General features: G+C 39.2%; 1 protein-coding gene across 1 annotated transcript in view; it reads left to right on the forward strand.

Moving 5' to 3' along the window:
* CDS1 (CDP-diacylglycerol synthase 1) overlaps positions 1 to 22,217 on the forward strand; it is a 71,190-nt gene that overhangs the window by 19,830 nt on the left and 29,143 nt on the right. Inside the window, exons 3-5 of the mRNA XM_060654676.3 lie at positions 5,450 to 5,546; positions 12,154 to 12,251; positions 15,307 to 15,446. Coding sequence (XP_060510659.3) covers positions 5,450 to 5,546; positions 12,154 to 12,251; positions 15,307 to 15,446 — 335 coding nt within the window. The remainder of the gene's footprint in view (positions 1 to 5,449; positions 5,547 to 12,153; positions 12,252 to 15,306; positions 15,447 to 22,217) is intronic.

Here is a 22,217-nt window from a genome sequence, read left to right on the forward strand (position 1 = left end):
TCTTGATTTCAGCTCAGGTCATGATCCCAGGGTTATTGAATTGATCCCCATGCCAGGCTCTGCACTGAGCATGGAGCCTGCTTAAGATTCTTAAGATATTCTCTCTCTCTCTTGGGGCGCCTGGGTGGCTCAGTTGGTTAAGTATCTGACTTCCGCTCAGGTCATGATCTCACGGTTTGTGGGTTTGAGCCCTGCATCCAGCTCTGTGCTGACAGCTCGGAGCCAAGAGCCTGCTTTGGATTCTGTGTCTTCCTCTCTCTCTGTCCCTCCCATGCTCACGCTCTGTCTCTCTCTGTCTGTCAATAGTGAATAAATGTTAAAAAAAAAAAAAAAAAAAAGATATTCTCTCTCTCTCTCTCCTGCCTCCTCTGTCCCCCACTTTGTCCCTCTCCCCCACTTGTTCTCTCTTACTTTCTCTAAAAAATAAAAAAAAAATACCTCTAAAGAATGATTTCTTTAGTGTGTCATTTATATTAGATTTTTCCTTAATGTTGAAGGGTTTTTCCCTAGTGTAAAGTAACAATAGCAAATAATAGCAGCTGCTATTTCTTGAGCATATGCTCTGTGCTAGGCACTCCTCCAAGCACTTTACACATACTGACTATTCTCACAGCAACCCTGTAACAGGTTCAGTTATATAGACCTATTTTATAAATGAGGAAATTGAGGCACAGAAATGTTATATGTCAAGGATCATGCAGTCAGTAAGTGATAGAACCACATTATGAACCTAGGTATTGTGTTCTGTTTATAAAACAATTGGTTTTGGGGCACCTGGGTGGCTCAGTCGGTTGAGCGTCTGACTTCGGCTCAGGTCACGATCTCACAGTTTGTGAGTTCAGGCCCTGTGTCAGGCTCTGTGCTGTCGGCTCGGAGCCTGGAGCCTGCTTCCGATTCTGTGTCTCCCTCTGTCTGCCCCTTCCCTGCTCATGCTCTGTATCTCAAAGATGAATAAAAAAAAATTACAATTAGTTTGAAAAAATGAACAATAAGTAATATATAACAAGTTTCAGTCTTCTCAGACTTTGCTCTAAAGGTTACATGAATGTTTCAGACTCTATCTTAATTCATTTTAGGCTCTTTTTAATCTAATACCCAAAATGGTCTGTCTTGAAAAAATTTAGAAGTTGTAGATGCATAGAATTAAAAATATTAATTGCATTATAAAATTACATGAATTGCAGGGGGGAAAAAAAAAACTCTTGTAATCTTCCTGCCAAAACATTGACACCTAAAATATTGTGATGTTTACTTTTTGAAGTTTTTTTTTCTTCTGCGTTGTGTGTATTCTGTGTGTGTGTGTGTGTGTGTGTGTGGTGTATAATATAAAAATAGCATTGTACTGTTTCTTACCTTCTGGTTACATTTTCATTCTGTGGTATTAGAAACTATATCATTTTTTTAATGACTTAAATTTTTTAATGACTGCATGATATATTCCTTTGTATGACTGTAGTTCAGTTTATTCAACTAAACTAAAATTGCTGGGCGTTTAACTTGTTTCCAGATTTTCACAATTAAAACCAACTCTGTATTAAACATTTTTCTTTATAGCTATGTTAAGATTTATGCTCTTTTTTTTTTAACGTTTATTCATTTTTCAGAATGAGAGGGACTGTGCAAACGGGTGAGGGGCATAGAGAGAGGGAGACACAGGATCCGAAGCAGGCTCCAGGCTCTGAGCTGTCAGCACAGAGCCCAACTAGGGGCTCAAACCCACGAACTGCAAGATCATGACCTGAGCCAAAGGTGGACGGTTAACCCACTGAGCCACCCAGGCAACACTAGATTTATGCTCATTTTTAAGGCTTTAATATATCATATTAAATAGAGCATAAGGTGTTGAAATTGGAAGAGGCCTGAAGGTTTTTAGGCACTTGGCACATTGTCCCAATTGACCTGTGTGTGGGTCTTGAGGAGATGAATAGTCACTTAACCAGTTAAGTCTGATTCTGTCCATTAGTGAAGCTCTTCTTCAGCTATCATCTCATCCAGGGGCAATGCCCTGCTCCCCCTCACCCGAAACTGCACAAGTGGACATGTGCATTGACTGGAGACATTTTAGGTTGTCACAAGAGATAGCACTACTAACAGATAATGGGTAGAGGCCGGGGAGGATGTTAAACATCCTATAGTACACTGAACAGCTCTTCACAACAAAGAATTCTCTGGCTCACAACGTTATTAGCACTGAGGTTGAGAAACCAAGGAAACATACAGGCATAGCCTTATACTGGGTGCTCTTGTACTGTATCATGCCATTTTCCTTCTCTCCAAGAACTTGCACACTTCCTGTCCAACCTCCAATGGCTGGTAGATGGACTTTCTCAAAAACTTTTCTTGCCAGATGGCCCACAAAGTACTTATTTATTCTTGAGGAGTGTCTCTGTATACTGATTCTTGGCTCAGGTGAACTGTTTTGCCAGCCCAGGTTCTTGATGACTCATGATGTTTGTGTCCCTAGGAAAATATTTTTTTTTTAAACCTCGTCATTACTTTTGAAATAAAAACCACTTAATATCTGTAGTGACAGTAAAACATTGTACATCTCGTAACTGATTTGAACAATAAGTATATGACAACTTTAGATAACCACTTGTAAAGAGACTCCTGAATTATATACTTTTTAGAAACCTCATTTCTAGCTCATGTAGTTCTGGAGATATGGGACTGGAATGAAAATCTCCTATATTGATTCTGAGTTCCTTTTTCCAAAGCAATTGTGAGGTGATAACTTGGACCTGAAATCAAGGCTGTCTCTAATGTGCTCATTGTAGCATGGTAAAAGAAATCAATAATTTGAATTCAGAATCAGGTTTTCCTCTGGTTTTTGGTAATAGTGATTTTTTTTTTTCCCCTCATATCGTGCTCTGTTTTGAATTCAGTGGTTCTCCCTTAAAAGATGTCTTTCAGTCACTGTATCCATGGATATGTATAAGTATGTTCTTTTATTTTCTTTGTATTAAGTATTCTTGAGAGATTTGAGGAGTCTGTGAAAATAATTAAGAGAATTAGTCTTTCACCTTGTTGGGGGAGGGGAATTTTTCTGGGAAGGGAAATAGGTATATAAAAGATAACTAGGTGAAATATGTTTCTTGATGGCTCAGGTTTTCAGTTATCACGGAACTTTTGGATGGTAGGAAGAAAGTAGGTCTTCTGTTTAAGATCTCTGGTTCTCAGCAGCTACCATCCTCTGAAGTTCAAAGCCAGAGGCGTCTAACAGAGGTACATGTGGACATTGGCAACATCCACCTAGGCACTGATTGGTGACACTTATGTAGTGTCTGTCATCTTCTATGGGTTCTCAACAATTCTGACTCTGAGGATCAGTTATACAGGAGAGCTAAATACGCTTCTGGGTTTCATGCAAACAGGACGGGATCACTATCATTATCTCTGTTATCATTAGAGACTGGTTTATGGTCTATTATATACCTTTGACTAGCTCTGTGACCTAGCCCAGTTCCCAAATCTATTCATTAATCCATAAAGAGTTATGTATATAAAACTCAGTGGAACCTTTCAGCTCTAACAGTTTTTGACTCTCTGCTCATTTCGGTTCAGTCCTAAAGCCGAGAGTCTAGTGAGAAATTTATGAGCCGCATAGTTTATCACACAGCAGAGAGAAGGAAAGTCGTGTAAGTATAATGTGACCACCTCATGAGAAACCGTGGAAGTTAGGTGAAAGAGTTTGGACTTAATGGTGTTGACATTTTAGACCTTGAGTACAGAAATGACCTCATAAAAGGGATATTTAATAAATATCTGGAAGATTGGTGAGAGCAGGGAATATAATCAATATTTGATAAATGGATGAAGTCAGCTAATTTTTTTATAGAGAGGAGAATGAAAGCCTGTGCTTAGAACACTGTGTGTGCATGCGTGTGTGTGTACATATATGTGTGTATGTATATATATATGCTACTATCCTTTAAGATGAATCCAGGTATCTTGTATCATAATTTAAATGCTGCCATTTGAATTAATAGACATAAGAAAAGTCTTAAAACTTTACTGTGAGTATAATGTAAAATGAGTGTAGAATGAAGAAAAGCAGGGGGAAACAATTTTAGATTCAGAAATATCATCCATATATAGGTGTTATTAGAATCCTTTTGGTTTTACACAGTGGCTGCTGACATTTTTCATGACATGGCCAAAGAAATAGTGACAGTATCTGTCAAATATGCTGGGGGTGAAACGTGAGTGTCCTGGGTGTGAGGGGAGGGCTGTTGGGCACCCCGGGCCCTTCCTAACCGCCAGAGAGGATTGAGGGAGATGAGTTCTCAGCCTAGCCAGACATTCAACAGGGAAGGCCTGCTCTAAGGAACAATTAAAGGCCCAACGATGAGGAAATAATGTTGTGCTTTTAAGACTCTGTGTCTAAGTGCAGAAAGCCAGCAGCACACTTAGAGCTCTAGGAGAAAGTGATCATCTGTCTGGCCTTGCCCTCAGTGACTGACCTGCTTGCGTTCTTCATTTCACTGAGATTTCTGTGCTCTGTAGTTGTGCTTCTGTATTATCCTTTCTTTACTTTCTCTCATTGGAAGTCTGTGTTCTCTGTCTATACCACCTTAATAAAATCATTGTTTTTATATACCACCCCAAAGGATAGATCATGGTTTTTTTTTTTTAAGTTTATTTATTATTTTGAGAGAGAAAGTGTGTGCATGCATGTGCTGGGGAGGGGCAGAGAGAGGGAGGAAGAGAAAATCCCAAGCAGGCTTGCACTGTCAGCACAGAACCTCATGTTGCTGACACTCAGAGACTGTGAGATCATGACCTGAGCTAAGATCAAGAGTTGGCCACTTAACCGGCTGAGCCACATAGACACCCCTTAAAAAAGTGTTTTTTAAGTTTTTTTGTTTATTTGGAGGGAGAGAAGGATAGATCATCTTTACAGAGGGCTTTTTGCACCTGCCTTCTTCCCTTCTGAATGACCCTGGTGGGGTGTGCACATATCCACATTGACCATCTCACTTCCTAGCCTAGTGATTCGTCCTCATTCACACTGAACAAAAATTAGTTTCTTTCTTTGGCTAACATAATTTTACACTTAATTTAGCTCTGAGCGAGTGAACAAATGCTGTTGGTTAGATTTTTGTTTTTGTTGTTACTACAGGTGAAGTAAGGGATTCTTTTTTTTTTAAATATTTTATTTATTTTTGAGAGAGTGCAAGTCAGGGAGGGGCAGAGAGAGGGGAGCAAAGGATCTGAAGTGGGCTCTGCACTGACAGCAGAGAACCCAAAATGGGGCTTGAACTCATGAACCAAACTGAGATCATGACCTGAGCCGAAGTTGAATCCTCGACCAACTGAGCCACCCAGGTGCCCTGAAGCAAGGGATTCTTAAAGTATAGTTAGGGAAAATATGAAAGTCTGATAATACTGAAACCACACAAAAAACTCAATACATTAAATACTAACTTTATAAACATTTTCTTTATAGGTGGAAAAACTGGTGGATTCGTGGAATTCTTACTCTAACTATGATTTCATTGTTTTTCCTGATCATCTATATGGGATCCTTTATGCTGATGCTTCTTGTAAGTGTTTTACATTTTTCCAAGTATCTCTTGCTTTGTTTTTCAGCACTGATATGATTGAAGTAATTTGAACATGTCATAAAAAATAAAGTAGTTCAAGATTTGGTAACAACAAATTTATTTCCCTTAAGCATTTTCTTCTTCATGAAATTATCTGGACCAACCTTTCCTGTTTGCAAAATGGCCATTCAGTGTATTCACTCAGCAGAGATCAAGTATATGTAATACATAGTATTAGAGATTGCTAACGACTTCACACACTCATGACATCATCATATGGGACTATTAGCTAGATCCCTAACTTGAAAGAATTCAATCTAATGGCAGAGATATATAAGTAACCATATGAATAAATAGTATAGTAAATAAGTGGGTAACTTTTTGGGAGATCTAAACCAGCCTGAAAGAGAGCAGAGAGGACTTCCAGAAGAGTTTATGCCAAAGTTAAACCCTGAAGAAGGGGCTGGACAGGAGAGGGCCTTCCAAGGTGGGGATATCATAAGCAAGACATGGGGGTAATGAGAGAGTGTGGTTCGTTGGGGGATTTGCAACTGGTGCCTTTGGAGGGTGTCTAGGGATGAGACCAGAGAGGTGAACAGAAGCCATTTTGGGAGTGTGGGATTTTGTTGTGTATGGGAAGTCCAACAAGTCATGAAGCCAGACAAGTATTTTAAGATTTTAAATCATTCGTTTAGTAAATGCTCCCAAGATGCCTGCTATGTGCCAGGCATTGTGCTGCTTCTGGGGTATGATACAGCAGTGCTGAGAAAAGCACACATGTCTCTTCCCTGGGGAGTTTACTATCTGTGCTTCAAAGAACTGATCAGAAATATAATTACAGGGGCACCTGGGTGGCTCAGTCGGTTGAGCGTCTGACTCTTGGTTTCTGCTCAGGTCGTGTTCCCAGGGTTGTGGAACGAGCCCTGCTTTGCGCTCCACGCTGAGCGTGGAGCGTGCTTGAGATTCTCCTTGTCTACCCCTCTCCTCTGCTTGTGCACGTGCGTTCTCGCCCAAATATACATATAGAGAGAATATATTTATATAGGATAGGGTGCTGTGAGAGCAAGGGGGGATCTGGAAGACTTTCCAGAGGCATCCTGTCTAGCACGTGTGCTGCAGTTTAAAGTTTGAACAGGTGGGGGGTAAAGGGGGAGCTTGGGGACAGGAGTGTCACAGCAGAGGATTCCTGTTTATGAAAGCCTTGATATCCAAAGAAGCGTGAAACATTTGGAAGTGGTGGGAGTGGGAAGGAGACCTGCGTTTGTTTAATAGATTCATCAAGCACTTGAGGGTGCTGAGTGTGTTTAGCACAGGGAGAGCCTTGCTCTCAGGGATAGGCACAGTGTCCCTCTTTTTTGTTGTTTCTTTTTCATCTCATCTCCTTTAGCTGAGCCTCTCTCACCCTTACCACCTCGCTCTCTGGCTGCTCCAACCTGTCTGCTCCCCTCCATGCCCAGTCCTATTCCTAGTGATAGGCATGGGCAATATGATACGGTTTTCCTTTCAGTCTATAAAAGAATAAATAAGTTTTGAAGTGAAATCAGACACGATTGGGGAAAAAAATCCCATCAACTCCTGACCATCAAGCCCTTTCACTTTCTTTCTGTTCCCTCATTAATTTTGTACTTCCTTGGGGGTATCAAGGTAACAGGAGTGAATAAGAAATCACCTTCTCTGTTCTGTTTTTGCTGACATCGTAAAGAACTTTTTCTCACAGAAAAACAGTGGATAGTGCATAGGACCTCTTTAATGTGAGGCCAGAAGATGCTGAGTCTAAAAACCAGGTAGGCCGGTGTGAGCACGGTCCCAGTGTGACTCCAGGGAAGGGCCCACTTCTTTTCTTCTCAGTGTGCACCTATGGAGGGTTGTGAGTGCCAGTGAGTTTGGGCCTTTCAGGAGTGAGTGGGTACAGAGCACTTCTCAGTGCTGTGCGCTGAGTGATGGGCCAGGGGACAAAGGGATTGGGTGATAGCTGACAGCTTGGTAAGGCTTTGTGGATGAAGGGACCTTTCATCAGACCTTGAGGGTCTGTCAGGGTGGAGTGAGCACCGAGAGTAAAGGTGCAAATGGCTAGATGTGTCAGGAAAAGGCAAATGATGTCTTTTTCCTGGAGCATAGGGCCTTTGAACTTGGAAAAATAATTGGAGATCAGATGCTAGAGGGCCTTGCAATACTGTGTGAAGAAGTTTAGGATTTATTTGTAAAGGATTGGGGAGCCATTGGAAATATTAAAGATCATTTAAATTATTATTCCCCTTTAGGAGGTAATTTTGATCTAAGACATTGTAAAGCACCAGCATCCTTGATACATGGACACAGGCTGGTCTGGTGGGCTCTCTGTGAGTAAGTTACATTGTTCTCCAAACTAAACCATTTGGTGTGGTAACTTGGGCCAGAATTTGCAGATAGAGACTAATTTTCAAGCACCCTTTTATGAGAAAATTCAAAACACCTTTAAAGATATCCTTGCATATTTGGATTTTGGTTTTTTAAAAGAGAATCATAAGCATACCTAAAGTACTTGAGCTTTCTTGTTTATATTTTCTGTTATGAAAGGAAAATACCATTTTAATATGAGTTCTGTTTCATTGGTGAGCTTAATCAGAAGAATATTAAAGATCGAGTTAAGTAGATTTGAACTGTTACTGCACTTACTTAGGTTTATTGTAATGCATGCACACATGTACCATGCATACATACACATGTTGTATTTATGATACGTATATTAAGGAAATATGGGTGGATATACACATATGCACACACTGTTGGTACTCAATTGTGATACTACTTTTATGTGATTTCAAGTCTTACTTATGCTCATATCCCTAACTAGGTCATTTATATTTTGAGAGGCTTGCATTTGCCCTACAATATCAGCACTCGTAAATGATTGATTCAAGAGAATTTTATTAAAAACTTATTTCTACCAAATGATAGCTACTACTTTAAGACGGAATCATACAGGAACTTTTTTCTTCAATCTTCTATTTATAGCGCTTACATGTTGCATTCGTAGCTTGCAATCACACTTTTTTAAAAAACTTTTTTTAGGTTTATTTATTTCTGAGAGAAGGGGAGACAGAGAGAGAGACCAAGCTTGAGTGGGAGAAGGGCAGAGAGAGTGGGAAACAGAATCCGAAGCAGGCTCCAGGCTCTGAGCTGTCAGCACAGAGCCCGACGCGGGGCTCTAACCCATGAACTATGAGATCATGATCTGAGCCAAAGTCGGATGCTTAACCGACTGAACCACCCAGGCACCCTGGAATCACACTTTCTAGGTGATGGAATTACTAAAGCATACTTTGATTTAAAGGCAGATAGTGTAAGAGGTTCTCACCTTCACCTTCTTGGAAACTCCTATAGTAAGTTTTAATTCACATATATAATTTAGTTTTAAGTAGTTTTTTTTTTTTTTTTCCGTTGTGAGAGTTATAAAAGTGTGTTAAAATTACTTCAGGAAATTGTTAATTTTTTGAAAATCACCCCTAGCCCTATCATCAACTACCAAAACTCAATTAATACTATTTGATATATTTTCTTTTAGTCCTTTTTTTCTTTTATGTTTTAAAAATCATGGTTGTAATCATAACATGACTAGAATTTTGTATCCCGCTCTTTTAAACTAAGTATTTTATCGAGTGTTTTGTGTTGCTCCGTCTTTACAACCATCAACTTTAATACATTCCTTGACTGAATGGAATGGAATGTATCATAAGTTATTTGAACCGCTGTGTTATTTTCAGACATTCGGGTTATGTTTTGGTTTTCTCTATGGTGAATAACACTATCCTGAACATAATAGAATGTAAAGCTTTTTCATATGCAGGATTATTTTCTTTGAAAAGATTCCCAAAGTGAAAATAGGCATTTTTATTTGGATAACCCATAAATACCATAGTTCAAATTCAACATATCCAAATCTGAACTTCCCTTCCATCCCCATCCATTCTGCATAAATATGTCTCCTTTCCCAAAAGCCTTCTCTGGTGTTATTCTGTGTTCCTCTGACTCCCTTAGCCGCCCCCCAGCCCCCATTTCCTCAGCCACCAAATCCAACCAGTTATGCTCCCTCAATGTCTTATTCCTTGTACTCCACTTCCCTGCCGCTGGCCCAGTTAGAGGTTCATCTACACTCAACTGGATGGTGGCATCTTGCCTGCCTTACTGTCTCTCTACTCTTGCTGCCTCTCCAGTCTGTTCTTTCCACCTCTCCTGGCCCCAAACACACACATCTGATCACGTGTAGTCCTTTGTACTGTTTGCTGTGCTTCTTGTCTCTCTCTGCTTCTCATCCCCATCTCTGTGAGTAGGCAACTCTGAAATACTTGTAGTTCCCTAACATGCCTTGTCTTCTCCCATATATGTGATTCTGTATATCTTTCTCCTCTGTCCCAACTGTGGCCCAACTCTACTCACCCCCCCCCCCCGTTTTGTTTGCCCATGCTTGTATCCATGTGGCAGTTTCCACGTGGCGTTGTAGCCATTTGTGTCCTCCTTGACAAACTATGCCTCTCTGAGGACAGATGTCCTGTATTATTTCTCTGAATCCTCAGTAACTAGCAGAGTAGGCATTTAAATATTGGTGGTTGTTTTTAAGGCTCTTAAAACATTTATTGAGGCAACAGAGTCCTGCCAGTGTGCACGGCTACCAGTATTGGTGACCTGGAATATCAGTTTCTGGGTGATCACCCAGCCTGGAAGATACACATACATTTTAAGGATTTTAGCTGTACTGTTGTGAACCCCCTGTTTTCTGTTTTCCCAGCGGCTCTATATTGATTCTACTTGCAAACTGTAATTGACAATCATATAAATATGTATGTGTGTGCTATTAAAAGTAGTTTTATTTCCTCTCAGTAAAATACCATGTATAGTGCTAATGGTTGTTCTTGAGCAAATGTGTTCATTTAGCAAATAGAAATTGCATCAGTGCATTTGATATTTTAAAAGCCCTTGGTTCTATAAATAGTACAGGCTTTGCCATTTTATTTTAACACCTAGCATTGTCCTCATTTTGTGATTATTTAAAAAAAATAACTTTTGACACATTCAAAGCTTATTGAAGGATGATATTTGAATTTCTTCTTGTCTTTATATTATAAAACATTAATGACTTCTTCTTAAAATAACTATTTATAGTAGTTTGACCTAATATTTTCTTAGCACATGGCTGAGGGGACACAATTGCTTTAAGTATGTGATTGGACATAATAGGTATAATGGAGAAATATAGCTTAAGAATATCCTGAACAGTAGGTTTGGGAAAGCTGATTTTGGGGGAGCTTAAAAGGAAATACCCAAGTATATTCTTGGGCAGAGTTTGGTAAGCTTTTTGAGTATAGAAACAGGTAAAAATATTTTAGGCTTTAAGGAACCACATATTTCTCTGTAACATCATTTTTAGTTTTTGTTTTTAACTTAAAAAAAAAATATCCATTCTTAGCTTGCAGGCTGTACAAGACCAAGCCCTTGAGTATACTCTCCAGAGGCTGAAGAAGTCTGCTATACTCATAAAGATTTTAATCTCTTAGCTCGTGGTAATAAGTGTTCAACTTGCCACTTGTTTTTCGAGTCTTGGAATTGACTTAAACCAAGCATTAGATATGATGCTGCATCCTCAGGGATTACCTGTACCTAAGTTGGTGGATACAACAGTTTGAAGGACTACTAAGTAGACCATCAAAAAAGGATTCATAAATATAAAACAATTTGTTAGGAATGTATAAAGAACACTGTGCAAACAGAATTGCATAGAATAAATTGACCGGGTGAAGTGGCTGCAAATGTAGAAGGCTATTTATAATTTGCCAGTGTAACTCCACTTAGATGTATCAGACAGATATGCAGCTGGCTATGTGAGAGTTGCCACGGCTGGAAGAATGAAAAGACCATGCCCAAACCCTGCTGGGTGACAGGGTGAAGATGTTTTAATTACAGTCATTTGTTTTGACCGTGTCTTTATCCTTGGAAGGCATACCAGGATGTATGGTTAAAAATAAATATATACAGGGGCGCCTGGGTAGCTCAGTTGGTTAACCATCTGACTCTTGATTTTGGCTCAGGTCATGATCTCACAGTTCATGAATTAGAGCCATGTTAGGCTCTGCACTGACGGTGCGGAACCTGTTTGGGATTCTCTCTCTCCGCGCCCCCCACCCCCATGCACGGGCTCTCTAAGTAAATCAGTAAATGCAAACTTCCACATATGATACTTTTCCTAGGGTAACTCAAGAAACAAAATGGACGAAAAGATTGTCCATCTTAGTACTGATGAACTCAAGAAATGAAGTAGTAATGAGAGATAAAGCCTAATCAACCATGACCAACAAGACTGTATCCCTCAAACTTTAAGCTACACTGCGACCTCCCACCCCAGGATGGAGCTTTCACGTTTTGGATAAACTTTCATTTGCTTGCCCCTTTGAAATATCGCTTGATTTTATAGACATTGACTTACTGAATTTTTGCTACTGACATTTAGAATAATTAAAACTGGGCAGGCTAAAGATTTTTTTAAACACACATGACATAAGAAATGACTTATTAAATGATTAAGCACAAATGTAAACACTAAGAAATGTATGTTAATGTGTTCTCTTGGTTTCAGGTACTAGGCATCCAAGTGAAATGCTTCCATGAAATTATCACTATAGGTTATAGAGTCTATCGTTCTTATGACCTGCCATGGTTTAGAACATTGAGCTGGTAAGTAATTTAAAACTGTTTCAGATGTGAAAATCTGGTTCTTTTCTAAAGTTTTTAAAGGAAGCACCCTGATGAGTCAGTATCACACAGTTGACCTTATAGATTGATTTTTGGAGAAAGGTAAATAAAAATAATGCAATTGGATTTTGATAAGAAGAAAATCACCTTTAACTCTCCTTTTCTAACACTACTATTTTCATATGTCATCTTTCAGTCTTTGTAGAGATACTTTATATTTGAATGTATACACTATTGACCTCTTTTTTTTAAACATTTTTTAATGTTTATTTTTGAGAGAGAGAGTGTGTGAGAACTGGGGAGGGGCAGAGAGAGAGGGAGACAGAGGATCCAAACAGGCTTTGCACTGACAGCAGAGAGCCCAGTGTGGGACTTGAAGTCACAAACTGTGCAATAATGTCCTCAGCTGAAGTCGGACTTAACCAACTGAGCCACCCAGGTGCCCCTGCGCTGTTGTCCTCTTTAAAAAACATTGTATTGGACACCTTTTTATATCCTTCATAATTATAATTTTAATAAAATTTCGTTTTGTAAAATGTTAGAAATATGTGTAATCTTTTGCTTTCTTTTGCCTCAGTTGAAATGAGACCACACACAGAATTAGATTATTTCTGCAGAGAGTGAAAGATGAGATATGAAAATAGTTGTGAGTTTTCTGTTTTGTTGAGTGGTCAGTGGTTTATTCATGGGGAAGAAAGCCCATGATGAATGTCTGTCCCCCCCTACCCTTCCTTCCCCACTACTGCAAAGCTGGCCCACCTCCTTGTAGGCCCTGGGGGCAGTTAGAGGAGAGACAGCTCCTCCCTTTGTTGTTCCTGGTTTGATCTTGTCTTCAGGCCCCAGGCTGGTGACCTGCTACTGGGAGGGTTGTTAGAGAGAAGAGTAATACTCTCTGAGGGGCAGTGTGTAAGGCAGTCTTGTAAATAGCACCAGCAGTTACCAGCACTTGAAATACTGTGTATGAACCATGCATGTAAAACTTAGTTTAAAAAAAGGCATGCGATTTTAATATTTAAAGTTTAATATATCTTTTTATAACTTTTCAGTTATAATTCTCAATTATCAAGACCTTGACCAGGAAGGAAACATGATAATATAATAGTTCATAATGAACTTAATTGACCATGCCTTTGAATATAGCTGTTTGATTAGTATCAGCGAGAGGGTCCAGTGTCTTAAGAAAACAAAAGTATCACCTTTGGGGTTTAGAGTAGTCAAAAAATAGTTTCTAATTTTTCCTTATGGCAAGTTTTTTCACGAAGGGCAAAATATATGGGAAATGTTAGATTAAGTAGTTGGAGAAAAATTAAATGCTAAACCATGCAGGATTGATCAATTCTAAGAAAAAAAGACATAGGTCAGGATGGGCTCCAGTGATTGCAGAAGTCTTTATGGAGAAGGTGAGAAACAAACTATCACTTGAAATAAAGACAAGTTTTGGATAGAGAAGAGTGCTCCGCAGTGGGGAAGCATCACCTATCAAGTTCTAGATGAGGGACTAGGAGGAACGTGCCACAGAGGCAAAGACATTCCTGGCCTTCTTGAGCAGAATAGTGGGGGGAAAGTTGGATTGGTGGACTAGGGCAGGCCTTGATAGCTTTATGGAGGAGTCAAAGACAGTTTCCATTGTAGGAGAATAGAAAAATGGTAATGCAGCTGATAGAAATGGGAATACAGTACTTTACTTTGAAAACTGTGGGGTCTAATTCCATCCATGAGGACCAGAGGGAAATCGCTCCTTTCCTCCTCTGCTCTCCTGGCCGAGTAGGACTCTGCCCTTCAAAGGATGAGGCACGGAGGAACTCTGAAGCGGTGCTTCCCAGCCTTCTTTCCTGGCTCACACAAGTGCCATCAGTCAATTCTCATGGGTTCTCCTTTCCCTGGGGGGAAGGGATATATCGGAATTGGGTGGAGGGACAGGTGATTTACGCAGTTTTAAGAAGTTTCTCTTAGAGGGCTGCCTGGGTCAGTCAGTTAAGCATCCAGCTTCGGCTCAGGTCATGATCTCACGGTTTGTGAGTTTGAGCCCCACGTCAGGCTCTGTGCTGACAGCTCAGAGCCTGGAGCCTGCTTCAGATTCTGCGTCTCTCTCTCTCTGCTCCTCCCCTGCTGATGCTCTGTCTGTCTGTCTCTCTCAAAAATAAATGAACGTTAAAAAAAAAAGTTTCTCTTAGAGATTTTTACCTGCTGCCTGCTTCTATCCCCCACTACTTCCTCTTAAGAATCACTGTGCAACTGGGGGCGCCTGGGTGACTCAGTCAGTTAAGAATCCAACTTCTGCTCAGGTCACGATCTTGCAGTTAGTGGGTTTGAGCCACGCGTCGGGCTCTGTGCTGACAGCTCAGAGCCTGGAGACTGCTTCAAATTCTGTCTCTCCCTCTCTGCCCCTACCCGCCTTGCACTCTGTCTCCATCTTTCTCTCAAAAAATGAAAAAACATTAAAATTAAAAAAAAGAATCCGTGTGCATCTGGAGTCCATCTGGAACATGGAGGAGGGGGAGAAAGACACCAATATGCGTAATGCAGTGAGGATGGGTCAGAGGTTGAATTGCCTCTTCCTGCTTTCCCTATTGATTTCCTCCTCATGGCAGGTGGGAATTTGGCTTAGAATCTCCACTATTAAAAAACTTTAGAGCTGTGAATAGTTGAAAGTGGATTTTCATTATAAAATACTGTGTGTGTGTGTGTGTATCTGCGTGCATGTGTGTGTGTTTATCTGCGTGCGCGCGCGCGCATGTGTGTGTGTGTGTGTATTTGGGTATGCATAGTATTTTTTACATTGTTTCCCAATCTCTGGCACTAGATTTTGAGCTCAGTAGAGGCGTGAGCTGTATTCAGTAAACTTTTGTTGACTGACACATTTGAAATTAAGTTTAAAAGAGGAAAAAAATGTTTTGGTGGAATATCCTGAACCTGTGTCCTGAACTTAGTTTTTGATCTTTGTGACATCATCAAAATATAGAGAATAGTTTTGCTGAGTTTGAGAGGGAAAAAAAAGGCTTCAAATATGAAAAAGCTAATTGTGTTTCAATTATAGGTACTTTCTACTGTGTGTAAACTACTTTTTCTATGGAGAGACCGTAGCCGATTATTTTGCTACATTTGTTCAAAGAGAAGAGCAACTTCAGTTCCTCATTCGCTACCATAGATTTATATCATTTGCCCTCTATCTGGCAGGTAAGGAAAATAGTCCGTATTGGTATGTAGCTGATATATATTACATGCTTATTTTTACTTAACATTATTTGAATTTATGACATCTTCTATTTGTTACATTTTAATCCAGTTCCATTTTTATTTGTTCCATGTATAAAAAGCTGTTGCTTTCATCATGGTCTTAAACAGCAATTACTCCTTCATGGTGATTTAAAAAAGGACCTACTTGCTTAATACTCCACATATTTGAAAATTTTCTTTGGAAATTGTAGTAAACTTTTAAATACATGGATTGATTGTTAACCAAGTATGATTTACAAAGAAACTTTTACATATACATTGCTTTATTTATATAGTATTGTGGTATTTAGTTTTACTGACATGGTTTATTATATATTCTTTCTATACATGTATATATCATATATATCATATATATATGATATATATGATATATACATATTTGTTTATAGTACACTGTACCATTTGTTTTTAAGATTTTAGATTAAGAATTAGATACTAGGATAAAATTAGAATTAACAGATATTTCTTTAATAAAAGTTAATCAATCATAAAAAAATTCTAAAAACTTGATTTAGATACATACTTTTTATTTTTATTAAAACAATTTTTTTTAACATTTATTTATTTTTGAGACAGAGAGAGACAGAGCATGAACGGGGGAGGGGCAGAGAGAGGGAGACATAGAATCCGAAACAGGCTCCAGGCTCTGAGCTGTCAGCACAGAGCCCGATGCGGGGCTTGAACTCACAGACCGTGAGATCATGACCTGAGCTGAAGTCGGACGCCCAACCGACTGAGCCACCCAGGCGCCCCAAAACAATTTTTTTTAATGTCTATTTAGTTTCAAGAGGGACAGAGTGTGAGTGGGAAAGAGGCAGAGAGGGAGGAAGACACAGAACCCGAAGCAAGTTCCAGGCTCTGAGCTGTGAGCACAGAGCCCTACGCAGGGGCTCGAACTTGCAAAACGTGAGATCATGTGACCTGAGCCAAAGTCAGATGCTCAGCCAACTGAGCCACCCAGGCGCCCCAGATATGTACTTTTTAAAAGTCAGCTTGCCAGTGTGAGTCTTGGCTCTACTACTTACTAGCTAAATAAACATTGGGAAATTTAATTAATTTATCTGTACTTCAATTTCTTTGTAAAGCACTTAGAACGATACCTGGCACTATTTAAATATTTGTTGTTGTCATTACTTTCTTCTTAAAGGAGGATATGAACTTTGAGTTTTTACTTTAGCTCTTACAAGTTTTTCAATAAATTCTTTTCTTATTAGCACAGTTTTGGAAACTGAATACAATACGGATGACTCTTCATTTCTCATTAAACTAGAAATATGAAGAGTGTATGGAGAAGTACATCCAGTCCTTTAGAAGTATGTCATTGTATTCAGTTTTTGTGCTGTTCTGCATGATGCTCTTGCTTTAATAAAGCCTTCTTCAGACCCTGGACTTGATTTTGTTTCTGGATCTAGAAACCCAGAAAGTGAAACAGTCTGAAATGAGAATAGTGGTTGTTAGAGAATCATTTTTGGGATGGGAGGAACCTACATTTTCTAAAGAGTTTTATTACTCTTTTACATTCAGGGGTTTTTTTGGTGGGTTTGTTTGTTTTTGCTTAGTCCAGTTTTCTGTTACTTTATTTTTAAAAATTGTTACTGATACATCTAAAGAAAGTACATGCCTGAAAGAGGATATTGAAAAGCATTTCTTTTCTTTCATGGGCAAGAGAAATTACTCATTTTAGGTAGTCATTCAATTTTAAATTCGAATCAGTTTCCAAGAATCATGGTAATAGAGAAATTAATGGTGACTGAAAACAGGTAGAATTTGGATAGAAAAACATTGACTCCGATTCTACGTTTACCAAAGCACATTTGTGACATTTTTTTCTTGGTAGGAACTTTGAGTAGTTTATCTCACTTATCAAACTAACAGATTTGATTTACACTGTTAAATGTAAGTTGCATTTGGGGATAGATTCTTTACTGCTACAAGAGCAAAGAATACAGTGCCTTTTTACTTTGTATTTAGACTGGCAAGACTTTATTGGTATTTTAAATTTTAAAAACAATATTAGCAAAAAGTGTCGGCAGTGGCTTCTGCTGCTGAATCCAACAAATTCACATTATTTCATAATATCAGTCTTGTAATTACTGAATAACAAAATGATGATTAATGAAAATAGAAATCATTTGTATCAGTGTATGTCAGCACAGAGCCCATACATTTCCATTCTTTTTATTTTTTATTTTTTTTTTATTTAAAAAAAATTTTTTTGACGTTTATTTATTTTTGAGACAGAGAGAGACAGAGCATGAAGGGGGGAGGGGCAGAGAGAGAAGGAGACACAGAATCGGAAGCAGGCTCCAGGCTCTGAGCCATCAGCCCAGAGCCTGACGCGGGGCTCAAACTCACGGACCGCGAGATCGTGACCTGAGCTGAAGTCGGACGCTTAACCGACTCCGCCACCCAGGCACCCCTGTATATTTCCATTCTTAATACAACTTTTTGTTTTTCTTAAACTTAGAACTGCTTCATTTTCTCTTTTCCACATCTATAAATTTCTTTTTTTTTTTTTTTTTATGTTTATTTATTTTTGAGAGATAGAGACAGCATGAGTAGAGGAGGGGCAGAGAGAGAGACAGACAGACAGACAGAATCTGAAACAGGCTCCAGGCTCTGAGCTCTTAGCACAGAGCCCGATTCGGGGCTCGAACTCAGGAACTGTGAGGTCGTGACCTAGGACAAAGTCGGATACTTAATCAGCTGAGCGACCCAGGCGCCCCAGCACATCGATAAATTTCTGTATAGGAATCCTTAATATTTCTTTTGGGTCTGTTCCATGTCTGTTGGTAGTTTTTACAAATGTTCACACAAATCTCTTTTCCACATCTATACATTTCTGTATAGGAATCCTTAATTCTTTTGAGTTTGTTCCATGCCTATTGGTAGTTTTTACAAATGTTCACACAAATCAGTGTATCAATTTCCTTTTTTCCTCAAGACCTCTGTCTTAGAAACCTCTGTAGTCTGGTCTTGTCTGGACTGTCTGCTTGTGGGCCTACTGCCTAGGTGTCCTCATGATTTGGCCTTCTCATTTCTTATATTTCACATCTTCCAGTTTCTGAGTTGACACCCTTATTTTGCTGAAGCATGGCCTCCAATAGTTTCCTGTGAAATGTTCATAGATGCTAAATGTTTTATGTTCATACATTTCTAAAAATATTTTCATTGTCACAGCTGACTGCTTCTGCTAGGGCTTGCACTTGTTATTAGTAGACTGGTACTTAGCACTATAGTCTAGAAGTCTAGGCCTTACCTTTGCCTTCTAGAGATCTCTGTTTACTTTTTTCTGGAAAATACTGCTAGTCCCTGATTTCTCAGGTCTGCTAAAATTTATCAAGTCTGTTTTCCAGCTTCAAAATTTTGTAGCCATTTCTCTTCTGTTTTCCTTGACGTTTCGTCAGTTCTCTTTGCTCTCTGGGTTTTCACTGTAATTTTCTTTTCTTTTCTCTTCTCTTCTTTTCTTTTCTCTCCACAATCAATGTTGGGCTCAGTATTCAGTGAAATCTCCCTCCTGCCTCAGAGCGTTATTTACAATCTCCAGAATGTCTCCAGAAGTTGGCCAGTACTTTTGCAGACATTTTCTAAGTATTAAAGCTTATATGTTTATATCCTCTCCACCCTCATTTTTTTAATACAAATGAGAACAGGTTATTACCTACCTGTTTTTTTCCACTTAATGCAGTTTGTGCATGGTTTGATATCAGCACATCTGAATCCAGTTTTTTCATATCTGCAGTTACATCTGTATTGATGTGTGTACAGCAAATCTGAGGTAGAATGTCATAAAATAAGGTGCCTACTGTTTCCTTTTCTTACTTTCCCTTTGTGGTTTGCTATAACTAATACTTAAGAATAACTTCTCCTTTGAGTGGGTGAAGACAGTGTAATTCATTTTCTTTGTTTTATTTAGCTCTTAATTTTTAGTAATTGTTTGCTTCATATGCTAAACTTTCTGGCTCTACTTTTCTAAAGTAAAATCAGTATTTCTTCCTTTTTTTTCTGACTTAATTTCTGCCATAGAAATAGCTTACCGCTTGCTGTTTTAGGCTATTAGAATCATAAAAACTCATCAAAAGCCATTTTTTCAGCAAACGTATGAGTGCTTTCCAAATCCTAGGTACCACAAATGGTGTTGAGGATATATAGAGGGAAAGGAGGTTGATAGCATGCCTTCTGGGTCTTGAAACTGGTGAGACATGACTCCTCTAGTCCATTGCTGAAATGTGGACAGGGACCTCGAAGAGCATGAAGGGTAAGGAGGACTTTACTCTGCTGGAGACCATAGAAGGCCTTTGAGAAGAAATGACAAGTGTCATGAATAGTAAAGAACAAGCAGACATTTGCTAGGTGAATAGAGGAAAAGGGCCTTCCAGGCAGAGGTAAGGTGCAAAGGTTGGAAATGAGAGAGGATTGCATGTTCTGGGCCGCTGGCAGGCATTAAAGGTTGGAAAGGAGGTGGGAAGGAGCCACGTCTTGAGAAGCCTTGTGTATCATGGGAAGGATTTGGACTTTATCCCTAAGAAACCAATGGAGAATTTTAAATTAAGAGATGATATAACTAGATCTGTAGTGTAGTGAAGGATGAGTTGGGAGACATTAATAGGATGACCAGACAGGAAACTGGTACTGTAATTCATGCTAAATATAAGGAGGGCCTGAGTTTGTATTTAATACTAAGAGGGTTGGAGGTTCCTGGGTGGCTCGGTCAGTTAAGCATCCAACTTCAGCTCAGGTCATGATCTCATGGTTTGTGAATTCGAGTCTCACATCAGGCTTTCTGCTGTCAGCACATAGCCTGCTTCAGATCCTCTGTACCCCCCTCTCTCTGCCCTTTCCCTGCTCGTGTTCTCTCTCTCTCACACACAAAAATAAATAAACATAAAAAACTTAAATACTAAGAGGGTTGGTTATATATTAAAAAATAAAAATAACTGTGGGCTATTCTTAGAAACAAACTGCTCTTTATTTTTTTTTTAATGTTTATTTTTGACGGGGGGGGGGGTGCTTGGGTGGCTCAGTGGGTTGAGCATCCGATTTCAGCTCAGGTCATAATCTCACGGTTCGTGAGTTCGAGCCGCATGTCAGGCTCTGTGCTGACGGCTCAGAGCCTGGAGCCTGCTTTGAGTTCTGTGACTCCCTCTCTCTCTGTTCCTCCCCTGCTCATGCTCTCTCTCTCTCTCTCTCTCTCTCTCTCAAAAGTAAATAAACATTGAAAAGAGAGAGACAGAGTGCAAGCTGAGGAGGTGCAGAGAGAGAGGGAGACACAATCTGAAGCAGGCGCCAGGCTCTGAGCCGTCAGCACAGAGCCCGATGTGGGGCTTAAACCCACAAACCGTGAGATCATGACCTGAGCTGAAGTCAGGTGCTCAACCCACTGAGCCATCCAGGTGCCGCCAAACTGGTCTTTATAACAGTCTATGAAAAATTGCTTTTGTATCCCAAATTATTGGCTAAAAATGTACTTCTTGTTGAGATAATCATCTGTTTACATGTAGTTGTAGGAAGTGATAAGAGCTATCCCTTACACACTTTGCCCAGTTGCCAGCAATGGTAATATTTTGCAAAACTAAAGTACAATATCACACCAGGATATTGACATTATTACAGTTTTATGAATGTAGTTTCCTAATGCAACGTTGTAGTAACCTAGGAGCTGCTGTGTTAATTGATAAAACTTCTAATATAAATCATGCATAGTATTCTGTATCTATTATCATTTTATGTGTGGCCTAGATGTCCTGTTAGAACATAAACAACCTACTTTGTGTCTCTCTTATTTTTTAAATGCCCAGTGCCTAGTGCAAGGCCTGGCATTTATGTTCCCAATACATACTTTTTGGATGAATGGTCAAGAGGCCGGGAACATGGACATTCACACCCAGTGCTTTTTATAGATATATTTTCAGCGTCTGTGTTTTGCTTGCCACATCTTGAGGCCTTATTGGTAATTCTTGAAGTAGTTAACAACATTCTTGGGCTTAGTCTAGCAAAGGGAATTTGACTTTAAAATAGGAGTGAGGAAATAGAAAGCATGCTATGTTGAGAATGTGTACTTTTTTCTCAAATTATGCTGTGAAAATCTTTGGAATTCTTTTTGTAAAAAAATATTCAAAGGAGTCCTATAAGAATTTTAGTTCTTCAGTGATCAAATGGCTTTGGAAGGTGTAGGTCTTAGCAGATTTAAACAGCAGATGCAGCCCAAGCTATTTCATTGATACTGAATGTTATTAAAATAGAATGTAGGTATCTCCAGGTCTGACCCCCTCACCAAGGCCCATGAGACTAAATGACCTGTCTAATATCATACAAAGCAACTCACTGACGAAGACCCAGAAAGTCATTCTGACATTTAGATAATTTTGTTGTAAAATGAATTTGATTGGTAGCGAAGAAAAAATTAGCAAGGCTGAAAGTAATAGAAAAAACATTTTCTCTAGGGTCTAAACACATTTTTAAAAAGCTCTTGGTCATTTGGATTTGGGGCTCTTTAGGAACCAGAGCAGCCATATGATTATGTAAATAGTGATGAGTGAATAAGCTTAAGATGTTTGACTCTTAATATCATCACTGTAACATCTCTTTAGCTGACCAGTGATATGCATGTTATTTCTAGTACTTTTTTTGCTTGAAATGTATGCGTGTATGCTTGTATTTTGATCTATAAAAAAACCCTAAAGGAGAAGGTGTGACTGGAACATAATACTT

The sequence above is a fragment of the Panthera onca genome, chromosome B1 (assembly GCF_046562875.1).
Source record: "Panthera onca isolate mPanOnc1 chromosome B1, mPanOnc1 haplotype 2, whole genome shotgun sequence".
In the NCBI taxonomy this organism is placed as follows: domain Eukaryota; kingdom Metazoa; phylum Chordata; class Mammalia; order Carnivora; family Felidae; genus Panthera; species Panthera onca.